General features: G+C 53.6%; 1 protein-coding gene across 3 annotated transcripts in view; it reads left to right on the top strand.

The window, feature by feature from the left end:
* The first annotated feature begins 1,352 nt into the window (after window positions 1–1,352).
* The window catches only part of naxe (NAD(P)HX epimerase), a 20,998-nt gene continuing 4,850 nt past the window's right edge, over window positions 1,353–17,500 (top strand). Inside the window, exons 1-4 of one of the 3 annotated variants that reach the window (XM_072490547.1) lie at window positions 1,353–1,400; window positions 2,858–2,968; window positions 7,228–7,341; window positions 11,556–11,703. In XM_072490547.1, coding sequence (XP_072346648.1) covers window positions 1,368–1,400; window positions 2,858–2,968; window positions 7,228–7,341; window positions 11,556–11,703 — 406 coding nt within the window. In that variant the 5' untranslated portion in view covers window positions 1,353–1,367. Of the gene's footprint in view, window positions 1,401–1,487; window positions 1,602–2,857; window positions 2,969–7,227; window positions 7,342–11,555; window positions 11,704–17,500 lie in introns of those variants that run through there. The other 2 variants (XM_072490546.1, XM_072490548.1) reach the window with 2 other exon arrangements.

The following is a 17,500-nucleotide window of genomic DNA, read 5'->3' on the forward strand; positions in this document are numbered from 1 at the left end:
GGTCACCTGGGCGGATGGGGAGCTGGTGGTAGGCGGACTTGAGGTCCACGGTGGAGAAAACCTTATACTGGGCAATCCGATTTACCATGTCGGATATGCGGGGGAGAGGGTACGCATCTAGCTGCGTGTACCTGTTGATGGTCTGGCTATAGTCTATGACCATCCTTTGCTTCACCCCGGTCTTCACGACTACCACCTGTGCTCTCCAGGGACTATTGCTGGCCTGGGTTATGCCTTCCTTCAGCAACCGCTGGACTTCAGACCGAATAAATATCCGGTCCTGGGCGCTGTACCGTCTGCTCCTAGTGGCGACGGGTTTGCAATCCGGGGTGAGGTTTGCAAACAAGGACGGCGGTTCAACCTTGAGAGTTGCGAGGCCGCAGATAGTGAGTGGGGGTATTGGGCCGCCGAATTGAAATGTTAGGCTCTGCAGGTTACACTGGAAATCTAATCCCAGTAATGTGGGCGCGCAGAGTTGGGGAAGGACGTAGAGCCTGTAGTTCTTAAACTCCCTCCCTTGCACCGTTAGGTTCGCGATGCAGAACCCTTTGATCTCTACGGAGTGGGATCCTGCAGCTAGGGAAATCTTTTGCGTGCTTGGATGGATGGTCAGAAAACAGCGTCTTACCGTGTTTGGGTGAATAAAACTTTCAGTGCTCCCGGAGTCGATCAGGCATGGCGTCTCGTATCCGTTGATGAGCACCGTTGTTGTCGTCGTCTGGAGCGTCCGGGGCCGTGATTGATCCAGAGTCACCGAAGCCAGTCGTGGTAGTAGTGTCGCGGCGTCTTCTTCGGACCCCGTGGAGCCGTCGATGCTGGGGTCCTTTGTTGTCATCCAAGATGGTGGCGTCCATGAATCGCATATGGCCGGGGGTCACAAGATGGCGGCGCCCATCCTCCCCTCGTGGTGCCCGGGACCCAAAATGGCGGCACCCGCGGGTCGCACATGGGGCGCTGGGGGGGTTGGGGAGCGTTTGGGATATGCTGGGCTCGTTCTTCTCCGGGGATTGAGGAATTGAACTAAAGAAAAGAGCATTAGACTGGGATGACCAGTTAGAATAGTGCACTGTGGACAATTCGGGTTGCAAGGAATAAACAGAGAGATGGGCAAAGTATGGCGAGAGGGGGAGGGGTGGCTATCAGGACTGGCTCTTTGCACAAAGGATGCTGGGAGGCAGAGGCCCAGAGGAAGGAAAGGAATGTGTAATGAGCCTATCGGAATCAGTGGCAGTTCGATTTTTTGACCAGGTCAAGGAAAGGGCCTATCGGAATCTTGTCCTCGTGTATGTGGAACTTGATACTGCATGAATGGATATGAGACCACAAGTGTTGCCTCCCTTTGTCTCACTCGCTCTGGGAGTTTCAAGATGACCCGGGTCTCCTGCTTCATCAGAGGGAGTGTAAGCCTGCCAGCTATTTGAAATAAACTAAAGGAATTTCTAAATCCGACCTCAGCTTTTGATTGCGACCAGACCGGACAGAAAGAACTCAATTTCTTCAGGATGGAGCCTGGTATGGAGGGCATTAGCTATGAGGAGCGATTGAATAAACTCGGTTTGTTCTCACTGGAACAACGGAGGTTGAGGGGCGACCTGATAGAGGTATACAAAATTATGAGGGGCATAGACAGAGTGGATAGTCAGAGGCTTTTCCCCAGGGTAGAGGGGTCAATTACTAGGGGGCATAGGTTTAAGGTGAGAAGAGCAAGGTTTAGAGTAGATGTACGAGGAAAGTTTTTTACGCAGAGGGTAGTGGGTGCCTGGAACTCGCTGCCGGAGGAGGTGGTGGAAGCAGGGACGATAGTGACGTTTAAGGGGCATCTTGACAAATACATGAATAGGATGGGAATAGAGGGATACGGACCCAGGAAGTGTCGAAGATTTTAGTTTAGTCGGGCAGCATGGTCGGCACGGGCTTGGAGGGCCGAAGGGCCTGTTCCTGTGCTGTACATTTCTTTGTTCTTTGAGTGCCTGGAACGCCAGGGGAGGTTGTGGAAACAGATACATTAACAGCGTTCAAAAGGCATCTTGACAAACACACGGACAGGACGGGTATAGAGGGATACGGCACAAGGAAGTGCTGAGGGTTTGGGCCAAGGTTGGTATCATGGCCGGTACAGGCTTGGAGGGCCGAAGGGCCTGTTCCTGTGCTGGATTGTTCTTTGTAACATATTAAGGTTCAGCATAAACAGTTGGAGGGTATTGATTGCTAGGTGGATTAGCCATTCTAAGTTGCCCCAAAAGTTTAGGTGGGGTTGTGGGGATAGGGCGGGGGAATGGGCCTAGGCAGGGTGCACTGTCAGAGGGTTAGTGTCGACTAGGAGGGCCGAATGGTCTCCTTTTGCACTGTAGGGATTCTATGATTGACTCAGGGTCTTGAGCACATAAAAAGAGAGACTGCTGCGTATTTTGATTGTGTGAAGCTGAGCCTTTTGGTCACCTGGTCGGGGAGGGGGTGGGGGGTGCCCGCAGCACGGAGGACCCTCCTTGTTAACCTGCCCCTGGCTCTGGCCTTGCCTGGCCACGAATAGACCCAGGCCGTGGCTGGTTGAGTGTGTTGTCTACCCCACTTCCGCAGTTGCGTCCGTGCCCAGGGATCCCTGGAGAGGTGAGCACGCAGTATGCGCTGGGTGTACGGCAGACCTTTTGTGGCACCGAGGGGGCTGGACTGCTTCACCAGCCCGGGAAACAACAGTGCCCCTTTCCGGGTCAGCTTCCCTCGTGGGTGAGTCTTGTTTCTTGCATAACCAGCGATAACCACTGGCTGCAGTGTTCCAGCAGCCGGACACACACTTTGTTTGTCGATCGTAAATCAGCTGTAACAGTCACCATTATTCACTTCTCCGTCCGTCTTCCAGGTGTATCCTCTATCGTCGCTTCGGAAACAATCTCCCACCGTGTTGATATTGTGCGGACCAGGAAATAATGGCGGAGATGGACTCGTGTGTGCGAGGCACCTCAAACTCTTTGTAAGTTCAAACACTACCAGGAGAGGTACAACACTGGGTTCGATACAGAATAAAGCTTCCTCTACACTGTCCCCATCAAACACTCCCAGGACAGGTACAGCACGGGGTTAGATACAGAGTAAAGCTCCCTCTACACTGTCCCCATCAAACACTCCCAGGACAGGTACAGCTCGGGGTTAGATACAGAGTAAAGCTCCCTCTACACTGTCCCCATCAAACACTCCCAGGACAGGTACAGCGCGGAGTTAGATACAGAGTAAAGCTCCGTCTACACTGTCCCCATCAAACACTCCCAGGACAGGTACAGCACGGGGTTAGATACGGAGTAAAGCTCCCTCTTCACTGTCCCCATCAAACACTCCCAGGACAGGTACAGCACGGGGTTAGATACGGAGTAAAGCTCCCTCTACACTGTCCCCATCAAACACTCCCAGGACAGGTACAGCACGGGGTTAGATACAGAGTAAAGCTTCCTCTACACTGTCCCCAACAAACACTCCCAGGACAGGTACAGCACGGGGTTAGATACAGAGTAAAGCTCCCTCTACACTGTCCCCATCAAACACTGCCAGGTTGGATATGTAATCCCCTGGTTAGGTTCCATTAGGAGTAACTGGTTTCTTGAATCCTGCGCATCAGGAAGGATATATTGGCCCTCGGATGGGATGAAAGGGCAGCGCAAATTCACCAGAACGACCGTGGGGCTGAAAGGGTTAAATTCCGAGGAAGGTCGCACATACGAGACTTGTGTTCCTTCGAGTGTTGGAGGTTAAGGGCGTGATCCAATTGAGGGTGGGGTTTAAGATGATGAAATTGTTCGATAGGGTGGACAAAGAACAACAAAGAACAAAGAAATGTACAGCACAGGAACAGGCCCTTCGGCCCTCCAAGCCCGCGCCGACCATACTGCCCGACTAAACTACAATCTTCTACACTTCCTGGGTCCGTATCCTTCTATTCCCATCCTATTCATATATTTGTCAAGATGCCCCTTAAATGTCCCTATCGTCCCTGCTTCCACTACCTCCTCCGGTAGCGAGTTCCAGGCACCCACTACCCTCTGCGTAAAAAACTTGCCTCGTACATCTACTCTAAACCTTGCCCCTCTCACCTTAAACCTATGCCCCCTAGTATTTGACCCCTCTACCCTGGGGAAAAGCCTCTGACTATCCACTCTGTCTATGCCCCTCATAATTTTGTAGACCTCTATCAGGTCGCCCCTCAACCTCCTTCGTTCCAGAGAGAACAAACCGAGTTTATTCAATCGCTCCTCATAGCTTATGCCCTCCATACCAGGCAACATTCTGGTAAATCTCTTCTGCACCCTCTCTAAAGCCTCCACATCCTTCTGGTAGTGTGGCGACCAGAATTGAACACTATACTCCAAGTGTGGCCTAACTAAGGTTCTATACAGCTGCAACATGACTTGCCAATTCTTATACTCAATGCCCCGTCCAATGAAGGCAAGCATGCCGTATGCCTTCTTGACTACCTTCTCCACCTGTGTTGCCCCTTTCAATGACCTGTGGACCTGTACTCCTAGATCTCTTTGACTTTCAATACTCTTGAGGGTTCTACCATTCACTGTATATTCCCTACCTGCATTAGCCCTTCCAAAATGCATTACCTCACATTTGTCCGGATTAAACTCCATCTGCCATCTCTCCGCCCAAGTCTCCAGACAATCTAAATCCTGCTGTATCCTCAGACAGTCCTCATCACTATCCGCAATTCCACCAACCTTTGTGTCGTCTGCAAACTTACTAATCAGACCAGTTACATTTTCCTCCAAATCATTTATATATACTACAAACAGCAAAGGTCCCAGCACTGATCCCTGTGGAACACCACTGGTCACAGCCCTCCAATTAGAAAAGCATCCCTCCATTGCTACCCTTTGCCTTCTATTGCCTAGCCAGTTCTGAATCCACCTTGCCAGCTCACCCCTGATCCCGTGTGACTTCACCTTTTGTACTAGTCTACCATGAGGGACCTTGTCAAAGGCCTTACTGAAGTCCATGTAGACAACATCCACTGCCCTACCTGCATCAATCATCTTAGTGACCTCCTCGAAAAACTCTATCAAGTTAGTGAGACACGACCTCCCCTTCACAAAACCGTGCTGCCTCTCACTAATACGTCCATTTGCTTCCAAATGGGAGTAGATCCTGTCTCGAAGAATTCTCTCCAGTAATTTCCCTACCACTGAAGTAAGGCTCACCGGCCTGTAGTTCCCGGGATTATCCTTGCTACCCTTCTTAAACAGAGGAACAACATTGGCTATTCTCCAGTCCTCCGGGACATCCCCTGAAGACAGCGAGGATCCAAAGATTTCTGTCAAGGCCTCAGCAATTTCCTCTCCAGCCTCCTTCAGTATTCTGGGGTAGATCCCATCAGGCCCTGGGGACTTATCTACCTTAATATTTTTTAAGACACCCAACACCTCGTCTTTTTGGATCACAATGTGACCCAGGCTATCTACACCCCCTTCTCCAGACTCCACATCTACCAATTCCTTGTCTTTGGTGAATACTGATGCAAAGTATTCATTTAGTACCTCGCCCATTTCCTCTGGCTCCACACATAGATTCCCTTGCCTATCCTTCAGTGGGCCAACCCTTTCCCTGGCTACCCTCTTGCTTTTTATGTACGTGTAAAAAGCCTTGGGATTTTCCTTAACCCTATTTGCCAATGACTTTTCATGACCCCTTCTAGCCCTCCTGACTCCTTGCTTAAGTTCCTTCCTACTTTCCTTATATTCCACACAGGCTTCGTCTGTTCCCAGCCTTTTAGCCCTGACAAATGCCTCCTTTTTCTTTTTGACGAGGCCTACAATATCACTCGTCATCCAAGGTTCCCGAAAATTGCCGTATTTATCTTTCTTCCTCACAGGAACATGCCTGTCCTGTATTCCCTTCAACTGACACTTGAAAGCCTCCCACATGTCAGATGTTGATTTGCCCTCAAACATCCGCCCCCAATCTATGTTCTTCAGTTCCCGCCTAATATTGTCATAATTAGCCTTCCCCCAATTTAGCACATTCATCCTCGGACCACTCTTATCCTTGTCCACCAGTACTTTAAAACTTACTGAATTGTGGTCACTGTTACCGAAATGCTCCCCTACTGAAACATCTACCACCTGGCCGGGCTCATTCCCCAATACCAGGTCCAGTACCGCCCCTTCCCTAGTTGGACTGTTCACATATTGTTTTAAGAAGCCCTCCTGGATGCTCCTTACAAACTCCGCCCCGTCTAAGCCCCTGGCACTAAGTGAGTCCCAGTCAATATTGGGGAAGTTGAAGTCTCCCATCACCACAACCCTGTTGTTTTTACTCTTTTCCAAAATCTGTCTACCTATCTGCTCCTCTATCTCCCGCTGGCTGTTGGGAGGCCTGTAGTATACCCCCAACATTGTGACTGCACCCTTCTTATTCCTGATCTCTACCCATATAGCCTCACTGCCCTCTGAGGTGTCCTCTCGCAGTATAGCTGTGATATTCTCCCGAACAAGTAGCGCAACTCCGCCTCCCCTTTTACATCCCCCTCTATCCCGCCTGAAACATCTAAATCCTGGAACGTTTAGCTGCCAATCCTGCCCTTCCCTCAACCAGGTCTCTGTAATGGCAATAACATCATAGTTCCAAGTAGTAATCCAAGCTCTAAGTTCATCTGCCTTACCCGTAATGCTCCTTGCATTAAAACATATGCACTTCAGGCCACCAGACTCGCTGTGTTCAGCAACTTTTCCCCGTCTGCTCTGCCTCAGAGCCACACTGTCCCTATTCCCTAGTTCTCCCTCAATGCTCTCACCTTCTGACCTATTGCTCCCGTACCCACCTATCTCCTCTGGTGGGGAGGGGCTGGGGGGAGAGGGGGATGAACCTGGTGGAGTTGATCACCCACAATCTAATTGAATGGTAGAACAAGGCTGAATGGCCCCCTTCTCCGATGTGAAAAGTTGCTCCTCCTGCTTCTGCCGTCTTTCCGTGACCGGGTCCGTCCGTTCCTGCTGGCTTCGGGGTGACGCGTTCAGCTGTGTGAGAGACTCCCCAACTCGGCAGCAGTGACTGAGTGGAGCTGTAACATGGTCCGCCGTCCTCTCCCCCTCACCCCCGCTGAGTGGGCAGGCCATGCCGCCAGCCTGCCTGGTGAGCAAGCGGGCATTTCCTTCTGCGGAAAGCACTGCAACGCCCTGTCTGGGTTTTTGTACCTCCTTTCCGCCCTCTCCGCTGATGTTCTCCTCTCTCTTTCCGCAGGGCTACGAACCTAGCATCTTCTACCCGAAGCGCCCAAGCAAGCCCCTCTTCGAGGCTCTAACCACCCAGTGCCACAAGATGGGCATCCCCTTCCTCGCCGAGTTCCCTTCAGAGGTAAGGAACACTGGGCGTGCAGGTGTGACGGTCATTCCTTACGCTCCCATACCGCACCGCAGGCCGATCCACCTCCACCCTCTACGCCTCAAATTCCGTGGCTGTGAAAACAAATCAGAGGCTGGGAATCCTGCAGGGAGTAGCCCCTGGAGGTTGCCGAGCAAACGGTTGACGATTGCTTTTACTCTTCATCCCCAGACACTGCATTGAACTGACCTCTAACGTTTCAGCTACCTCTGGAAGTTCCACTTTAAACCTGGTAAACTGCAATTGTCTCTAACTCGGAACACATTGTTTACTCTTCCTTGAATTCTTCTGAACAATACCTGTTCCCTCAACTTCGGGTTTCTCAAACGTTCTGTCTGTCCCAATTCCCTGGTTATCTGCATTGTATCTTGCTTCTTGGGAAGCTTGCCTCTTTACAACTCCCTTGTGCTGCCCAGCTTCTCCTGGCAGACTTGAGAGCTGTTCAATCCCCAGTGTCATGTGAGTGTTCCTTTAAGAAATGGGTGTTTATAAATGGGTGTGTATATAAATATCTGTAGTGAGAGTACCTTTAAGAAATGGGTGTTTATTACTGCAGTGATGTCAGAGAGGAGGTGGAGCTGGGCTGTCCGTCAGCTTTTTACTTTCGTTTTAGGCTGTTTGCTGCAGGGTGAGTTTTAGTTTCGTTTTCAGAGCTGGATAGCTGCAGTCACAGCCAGAAGGTGTATTAGAGTCTCCCTCTGTAATCTAAAGAGTGTAAATCGATCGTGCTGATTTAAAACTAATAACAGTCGTGACTTTAACCTGATGTGTTTTAAGTCTGATGGATGTTAAAAGGAAAGCTTAAAGGATTACTTAGTGTTGTATTCTTTGGGGGTTGTATTTGAATTGATGGTTGCTAAGATGTTCACTTTGTTTTAAAAAGGTTAACTTGAGTTCATAGAATAAACATTGTTTTGTTTTAAAAAATACTTTTCCATTTCTGCTGTCCCACACCTGTAGAGTGGGCCGTGTGCTCCCCAGACCACAATCTAGTAAAAGTTGTGGGTCAGGTGAACTCCATGATACACTGGGGTTCTCTAAACCCTGGCCCAGAACACCAGCAATGGCTCCGAAGTGGAGATGGTCGAGAGCTTTAAGTTCCTGGGGGTCACCATCACCAACAGTCTGTCCTGGTCCACCCACGTTGACGCAACAGTCAAGAAAGCCCAACAACGTCGCTACTTCCTACAGAAGCTAAAGAAATTCGGCAATCTTTATTTTCCCAAACAATACACACAGTTAATTCACTTGCTCCGGCTGAGATTTTCACCCTTTCGAACAGGGGCCAGAGAAAGTGACCATTCAGCACTGGACTGCGTTCTGTCGCTCAGTTCGATTATGACTGAGCATCGAAACGTGTGCTCGTCCCCAGAACTGGAGAGGAAAGTTTACCAATTCACTTCCACCGAAAGGCCAGGGTCAACTGATGGAGATGTCCTCCTACACCCCTCCCTATCTCTGTAACCTCCTCCAGCCCCTACACCCCCTCCCTATCTCTGTAACCACCTCCAGCCCCTACACCCCTTTCCTATCTCTGTAACCTCCTCCAGCCCCTACACCCCCTCCCTATCTCTGTAACCACCTCCAGTCCTTCACCCCCTCCCTATCTCTGTAACCTCCTCCAGCCCCTACACCCCCTCCCTATCTCTGTAACCTCCTCCAGCCCCTACACCCCCTCCCTATCTCTGTAACCTCCTCCAGCCCCTACACCCCCTCCCTATCTCTGTAACCTCCTCCAGCCCCTACACCCCCTCCCTATCTCTGTAACCTCCTCCAGCCCCTACACCCCCTCCCTATCTCTGTAACCTCCTCCAGCCCCTACACCCCCTCCCTATCTCTGTAACCTCCTCCAGCCCCTACACCCCCTCCCTATCTCTGTAACCCCCTTCAGCCCCTACACCCACTCCCTATCTCTGCAACCTCCTCCAGCCCCTACACCCCCTCCCTATCTCTGTAACCTCCTCCAGCCCCTACACCCCCTCCCTATCTCTGTAACCTCCTCCAGCCCCGACACCCCCTCCCTATCTCTGTAACCTCCTCCAGCCCCTACAACCCCTCCCTATCTCTGTAACCTCCTCCAGCCCCTACATCCCCTCCCTATCTCTGTAACCTCCTCCAGCCCCTACACCCCCTCCCTATTTCTAACCACCTCCAGCCCCTACACCCCCTCCCTGTCTCTGTAACCTCCTCCAGCCCCTACACCCTCTCCCTATCTCTAATCTCCTCCAGCCCCTACATCCCTCCCTATCTCTGTAACCCCCTCCATCCCCCTCCCTATCTCTAACCTCCTCCAGCCCCTCCATCCCCTCCCTATGTAACCCCCTCCATCCCCTACACCCCCTGCCTATCACCGTAATCCCCTCCATCCCCTACAACCCCTCCCTATCTCTTTAATCTCCTCTATCCCCTACACCTCCTCCCTATCTCTGTAACCCCCTCCAGCCCCTCCCTATCTCTGTAACCCCCTCCAGTCCGTATACCCCCTCCCTATCTCTTTAATCTCCTCCAGCCCCTACACCCCCTCCCTATCTCTGTAACCTCCTCCAGCCCCGACACCCCCTCCCTATCTCTGTAACCTCCTCCAGCCCCTACACCCCCCTCCCTATCTCTGTAACCTCCTCCATCCCCTACACCCACTCCCTATCTCTGTAACCTCCTCCAGCCCCTACACCCGTCCCTATTTCTGTAACCTCCTCCAGCCCCTACACCCGTCCCTATTTCTGTAACCTCCTCCAGCCCCTACACCCCCTCCCTATTTCTGTAACCTCCTCCAGCCCCTACACCCCCTCCCTATCTCTGTAACCTCCTCCAGCCCCTACAACCCCTCCCTATCTCTGTAACCTCCTCCAGCCCCTACACCCCCTCCCTATCTCTGTAACCTCCTCCAGCCCCTACACCCCCTCCCTATTTCTAACCACCTCCAGCCCCTACACCCCCTCCCTGTCTCTGTAACCTCCTCCAGCCCCTACACCCTCTCCCTATCTCTAATCTCCTCCAGCCCCTACATCCCTCCCTATCTCTGTAACCCCCTCCATCCCCCTCCCTATCTCTAACCTCCTCCAGCCCCTCCATCCCCTCCCTATGTAACCCCCTCCATCCCCTACACCCCCTGCCTATCACCGTAATCCCCTCCATCCCCTACACTCCCTCCCCATCTCTGTAACCCCCTCAAGCCCCTACACCCCTCCCTATCTCTAACCTCCTCCAGCCCCTACACTCCCTCCCTATCTCTAACCTCCTCCAGCCCCTCCATCCCCTCCCTATCTCTGTAACCCCCTCCATCCCCTACACCCCCTGCCTATCACCGCAATCCCCTCCATCCCCTACACTCCCTCCCTATCTCTGTAACCTTCTCAAGCCCCTACACCCCCTCTCCATCTCTAAACCCCTCCATCCCTTCCCTATCTCTGTAACCCCCTCCAGTCCGTACACCCCCCTCCCTATCTCTTTAATCTCCTCTATCCCCTACACCTCCTCCCTATCTCTGTAACCCCCTCCAGCCCCTCCCTATCTCTGTAACCCCCTCCAGTCCGTATACCCCCTCCCTATCTCTTTAATCTCCTCCAGCCCCTACACCCCCTCCCTATCTCTGTAACCTCCTCCAGCCCCTACACCCCCTCCCTATCTCTGTAACCTCCTCCAGCCCCTACACCCCCTCCCTATCTCTGTAACCTCTCCAGCCCCTACACCCCCTCCCAATCTCTGTAACCCCCTCCATATCTCTGTAACCCCCTCCAGTTCCTACACCCCCTCCCCATCTCTGTAGCCCCCTCCATCCCCTCCCTATCTCTGTAACCTCTTACAAACCTCCGGGATCTCTGCTCTCCTCCAATCCCGGCCTCTTGACCATCCCCCCATTCCCATCGCTCCACCATTGCCGGCCGTGCCTTCAGCTGCCTGCGGGTGGGGGGGGGGGGGGGGGGGGGGAGTAGGCTGAGCTCTAGTTTTCCCTCCCTAACCCTCTCCAACATACTTCCTCTTTCTCTCCCTCTGTCTCTCTCTCAAGCGGAGTGAGACACTTATTAAAACCGATCTCTTTGACCGAGTTTTCCCGTCGTCTGTTTCCCGTCTCTCTCTCTCTGGCCGGCATTCAGTGTTTGTTTGATCGGCCCAGTGGAGATTTGCTGTCAGACTGCAGTCCGGGAAGTTGTCGGGTGTCTAACGTCGCTCCCTCCATCCCTCCACAGCCCCTCTTCCTCGACAAAGTGTACAACCTGATCGTTGACGCTATCTTTGGCTTCAGCTTCAAAGGGCAGGTCCGCGAGCCTTTCGCCGCCATCCTGGGGACGCTGGAGGGGGTGACCATACCCATCGCCAGCGTGGACATCCCGTCGGGTGAGTGGGCAACGGGATCACCGACTATTCAAAGGCAGGCGGGGATTGCAGAATCCGGGAAGAGGTGTTAAACCTGCTTCAGCCTCCGGGCTGGAGGACTGGACCACTCCGTGCATTTCGGGCGGCGGTCAAGTCCCTCGGAGAGGGTGTGGAGAAAGGTTCAGCCAGGACGGGAGCGGGGATGAGGGAGACCTCTGGTAGCGGGAGGCGGACGTGGAAAAGTCCACACATCATTAGGAGGTACCCAGCCAGTCCAGTGTTCTAGGAGAAGGGGGTGTGGGGCTGTCTGCGTGGGTTTCCTCCGGGCGCTCCGGTTTCCTCCAACAGTCAAAGATGTGCAGGTTAGGTGGATTGGCCATGATAAATTGTCCCTTAGTGTCCAAAGATGTGCAGGTTAGGTGGATTGGCCGTGCTAAATTGTCTCTTAGTGTCCAAAGATGTGCAGGTTAGGTGGATTGGCCGTGTTAAATTGTCCCTTAGTGTCCAAAGATGTGCAGGTTAGGTGGATTGGCCGTGCTAAATTGTCTCTTAGTGTCCAAAGATGTGCAGGTTAGGTGGATTGGCCGTGTTAAATTGTCCCTTAGTGTCCAAAGATGTGCAGGTTAGGTGGATTGGCCGTGTTAAATTGTCCCTTAGTGTCCAAAGATGTGCAGGTTAGGTGGATTGGCCGTGTTAAATTGTCCCTTAGTGTCCAAAGATGTGCAGGTTAGGTGGATTGGCCGTGTTAAATTGTCCCTTAGTGTCCAAAGATGTGCAGGTTAGGTGGATTGGCCGTGACAAATTGTCTCTTAGTGTCCAAATATGTGCAAGTTAGGTGGATTGGCCGTGCTAAATTGTCCCTTAGTGTCCAAAGATGTGCAGGTTAGGTGGATTGGCCGTGTTAAATTGTCCCTTAGTGTCCAAAGATGTGCAGGTTAGGTGGATTGGCCGTGTTAAATTGTCCCTTAGTGTCCAAAGATGTGCAGGTTAGGTTACAAGGTTGAGAGGAGATTTGATCGAGGGTGTTCAACATCACAAGAGGTGCCTAGGAGAGAGTCTAGAGGGAGAAACCGTTCCCATTAGTGGAGGGATTGGGAATTGGTGTGTGGGGGGGAACAGGGTTAAGGGGATTGGGGAAAGGAGCAATGGAGACAGGAGGAGGGAATCTTTCCCCCAGCGATGGGTTAGGTTCTGGAATGTGCTGCCTGAGAGTGTGGTGGGGGCAGGTTCAATCGAGGCTTTGGGAAGGGAATGGGATGGTTAGGATGTATGGCAGCGCGGGGGAATGCCGCTGGCTTCAGGGGTGGAATGGTCCGAGGTTTAGATCAGAGTGGAGGAACAGGGGAGAGAGAGACGGAGCGAGAGAGAGAGAGGCGGAGCGAGAGAGAGAGAGAGAGACGGAGCGAGAGAGAGAGAGGCGGAGCGAGAGAGAGAGAGACGGGGCGAGAGAGAGAGAGGCGGAGCGAGAGAGAGAGAGAGGCGGAGCGAGAGAGAGAGAGGCGGAGCGAGAGAGAGAGACGGAGCGAGAGAGAGAGAGACGGAGCGAGAGAGAGAGAGACGGAGCGAGAGAGAGAGAGACGGAGCGAGAGAGAGAGAGACGGAGCGAGAGAGAGAGAGACGGAGCGAGAGAGAGAGAGACGGAGCGAGAGAGAGAGAGGCGGAGCGAGAGAGAGAGAGGCGGAGCGAGAGAGAGAGAGGCGGAGCGAGAGAGAGAGAGGCGGAGCGAGAGAGAGAGAGACGGAGCGAGAGAGAGAGAGGCGGAGCGAGAGAGAGAGAGAGAGAGAGAGACGGAGCGAGAGAGAGAGAGGCGGAGCGAGAGAGAGAGAGGCGGAGCGAGAGAGAGAGAGACGGAGCGAGAGAGAGAGAGACGGAGCGAGAGAGAGAGAGACGGAGCGAGAGAGAGAGAGACGGAGCGAGAGAGAGAGAGGCGGAGCGAGAGAGAGAGAGACGGAGCGAGAGAGAGACGGAGCGAGAGAGAGAGAGACGGAGCGAGAGAGAGAGAGACGGAGCGAGAGAGAGAGAGACGGAGCGAGAGAGAGAGAGAGACGGAGCGAGAGAGAGAGAGACGGAGCGAGCGAGAGAGAGACGGAGCGAGCGAGAGAGAGACGGGCGAGAGAGAGAGAGACTGGGTGAGAGAGAGACGGGGCGAGAGAGAGAGACGGAGCGAGCGAGAGAGAGAGAGACGGAGCGAGAGAGAGAGAGACGGAGCGAGAGAGAGAGACGGAGCGAGAGAGAGAGACGGAGCGAGAGAGAGAGACGGAGCGAGAGAGAGAGACGGAGCGAGAGAGAGAGAGACGGAGCGAGAGAGAGAGAGACGGAGCGAGAGAGAGAGACGGGGCGAGAGAGAGAGAGACGGGGCGAGAGAGAGAGAGACGGGGCGAGAGAGAGAGACGGGGCGAGAGAGAGAGAGACGGGGCGAGAGAGAGAGAGACGGAGCGAGAGAGAGAGAGACGGAGCGAGAGAGAGAGAGACGGAGCGAGAGAGAGAGAGACGGAGCGAGAGAGAGCGAGACGGGGCGAGAGAGAGCGAGACGGGGCGAGAGAGAGAGAGACGGGGCGAGAGAGAGAGACGGAGCGAGCGAGAGAGAGAGAGACGGAGCGAGAGAGAGAGAGACGGGGCGAGAGAGAGAGAGACGGAGCGAGAGAGAGAGAGACGGAGCGAGAGAGAGAGAGAGAGAGACGGAGCGAGAGAGAGAGACACGGAGCGAGAGTGAGAGAGACGGAGCGAGAGAGAGAGAGACGGAGCGAGCGAGAGAGAGACGGAGCGAGCGAGAGAGAGACGGGGCGAGAGAGAGAGAGACTGGGTGAGAGAGAGAGAGACGGGGCGAGAGAGAGAGACGGAGCGAGAGAGAGAGAGACGGGGCGAGAGAGAGAGAGACGGAGCGAGAGAGAGAGAGACGGAGCGAGAGAGAGAGAGACGGAGCGAGAGAGAGAGAGACGGAGCGAGAGAGAGAGAGACGGAGCGAGAGAGAGAGAGACGGGGCGAGAGAGAGAGAGACGGGGCGAGAGAGAGAGAGACGGGGCGAGAGAGAGAGAGACGGAGCGAGAGAGAGAGACGGAGCGAGAGAGAGAGAGAGACGGAGCGAGAAAGAGAGAGACGGAGCGAGAGAGAGAGAGACGGAGCGAGAAAGAGAGACGGAGCGAGAAAGAGAGAGACGGAGCGAGAAAGAGAGACGGAGCGAGAAAGAGAGAGACGGAGCGAGAGAGAGAGACGGAGCGAGAGAGAGAGAGACGGAGCGAGAGAGAGAGAGACGGAGCGAGAGAGAGAGAGAGACGGAGCGAGAGAGAGAGAGAGACGGAGCGAGAGAGAGAGAGAGACGGAGCGAGAGAGAGAGAGACGGAGCGAGAGAGAGAGAGACAGAGCGAGAGAGAGACGGAGCGAGAGAGAGAGAGACGGAGCGAGAGAGAGAGAGACGGAGCGAGAGAGAGAGAGACGGAGCGAGAGAGAGACGGGGCGAGAGAGAGAGAGACGGGGCGAGAGAGAGAGAGACGGGGCGAGAGAGAGAGAGACGGGGCGAGAGAGAGAGAGAGAGAGACGGGGCGAGAGAGAGAGAGACGGGGCGAGCGAGAGAGACGGGGCGAGCGAGAGAGACGGAGCGAGCGAGAGAGACGGAGCGAGCGAGAGAGACGGAGCGAGCGAGAGAGAGAGAGACGGAGCGAGCGAGAGAGAGAGAGAGAGACGGAGCGAGAGAGAGAGAGACGGAGCGAGAGAGAGAGAGACGGAGCGAGAGAGAGAGAGACGGAGCGAGAGAGAGAGAGACGGAGCGAGAGAGAGAGAGACGGAGCGAGAGAGAGAGAGACGGAGCGAGAGAGAGAGAGACGGAGCGAGAGAGAGAGAGACGGAGCGAGAGAGAGAGAGACGGAGCGCGAGAGAGAGAGACGGAGCGAGAGCGAGAGAGACGGGGCGAGAGAGAGAGAGAGACGGAGCGAGAGAGAGACGGAGCGAGAGAGAGAGAGAGACGGAGCGAGAGAGAGAGAGAGACGGAGCGAGAGAGAGAGAGAGACGGAGCGAGAGAGAGAGAGAGACGGAGCGAGAGAGAGAGAGAGACGGAGCGAGAGAGAGAGAGAGACGGATCGAGAGCGAGAGAGAGAGAGACGAAGCGAGAGAGAGAGAGAGACGGAGCGAGAGAGAGAGAGAGAGAGAGACGGAGCGAGAGAGAGAGAGACGGAGCGAGAGAGAGAGAGAGACGGAGCGAGAGAGACGGAGAGACAGACAGACAGACACAGAGAAACAGACAGACAGAGAGAGAGACAGAGAGAGAGGCACAGAGAGAGACAGAGAGACAGACACAGAGAGAGTGACAGACGGACAGACACGGAGAGAGAGACAGACAGACAGACACACAGACAGAGAGAGAGGCAGAGAGAGAGAGGCAGAGAGAGAGAGGCAGAGAGAGAGAGGCAGAGAGAGAGAGGCAGAGAGAGAGAGGCAGAGAGAGAGAGGCAGAGAGAGAGAGGCAGAGAGAGAGAGGCAGAGAGAGAGAGGCAGAGAGAGAGAGGCAGAGAGAGAGAGGCAGAGAGAGCGAGGCAGAGAGAGCGAGGCAGAGAGAGCGAGAGAGACGCAGAGAGAGAGCGAGGCAGAGAGAGCGAGGCAGAGAGAGCGAGGCAGAGAGAGCGAGGCAGAGAGAGCGAGGCAGAGAGAGCGAGGCAGAGAGAGAGAGACGCAGAGAGAGAGAGACGCAGAGAGAGAGAGAGAGGCAGAGAGAGAGAGGCAGAGAGAGACACAGAGAGACAGACAGACAGACACAGAAAGAGAGACAGACAGACACAGAAAGAGAGACAGACAGACAGACACAGGAAGAGAGACAGACAGACAGACACAGGAAGAGAGACAGACAGACACAGAAAGAGAGACAGACAGACAGACACAGAAAGAGAGACAGACAGACAGACACAGAAAGAGAGACAGACAGACAGACACAGAAAGAGAGACAGACAGACAGAAACAGAAAGAGAGACAGACAGACAGACACAGAAAGAGAGACAGACAGACAGACACAGAAAGAGAGACAGACAGACAGACACAGAAAGAGAGACAGACAGACACAGAAAGAGAGACAGACAGACAGACACAGGAAGAGAGACAGACAGACAGACACAGAAAGAGAGACAGACAGACACAGAAAGAGAGACAGACAGACAGACACAGAAAGAGAGACAGACAGACACAGAAAGAGAGACAGACAGACAGACACAGGAAGAGAGACAGACAGACAGACACAGAAAGAGAGACAGACAGACACAGAAAGAGAGACAGACAGACAGACACAGGAAGAGAGACAGACAGACAGACACAGAAAGAGAGACAGACAGACACAGAAAGAGAGACAGACAGACAGACACAGGAAGAGAGACAGACAGACAGACACAGAGAGACAGACAGACAGACACAGAAAGAGAGACAGACAGACAGACACAGAAAGACAGACAGACAGACACAGAAAGAGAGACAGACAGACACAGAAAGAGAGACAGACAGACAGACACAGGAAGAGAGACAGACAGACAGACACAGAGAGACAGACAGACAGACACAGAAAGAGAGACAGACAGACACAGAAAGAGAGACAGACAGACAGACACAGGAAGAGAGACAGACAGACAGACACAGAGAGACAGACAGACAGACACAGAAAGAGAGACAGACAGACAGACACAGAAAGACAGACAGACAGACACAGAAAGACAGACAGACAGACACAGAAAGAGAGACAGACAGACAGACACAGGAAGAGAGACAGACAGACAGACACAGAGAGACAGACAGACAGACACAGAAAGAGAGACAGACAGACAGACACAGAAAGAGAGACAGACAG

This window comes from Scyliorhinus torazame, chromosome 26 (genome assembly GCF_047496885.1).
Source record: "Scyliorhinus torazame isolate Kashiwa2021f chromosome 26, sScyTor2.1, whole genome shotgun sequence".
NCBI lineage: Eukaryota > Metazoa > Chordata > Chondrichthyes > Carcharhiniformes > Scyliorhinidae > Scyliorhinus > Scyliorhinus torazame.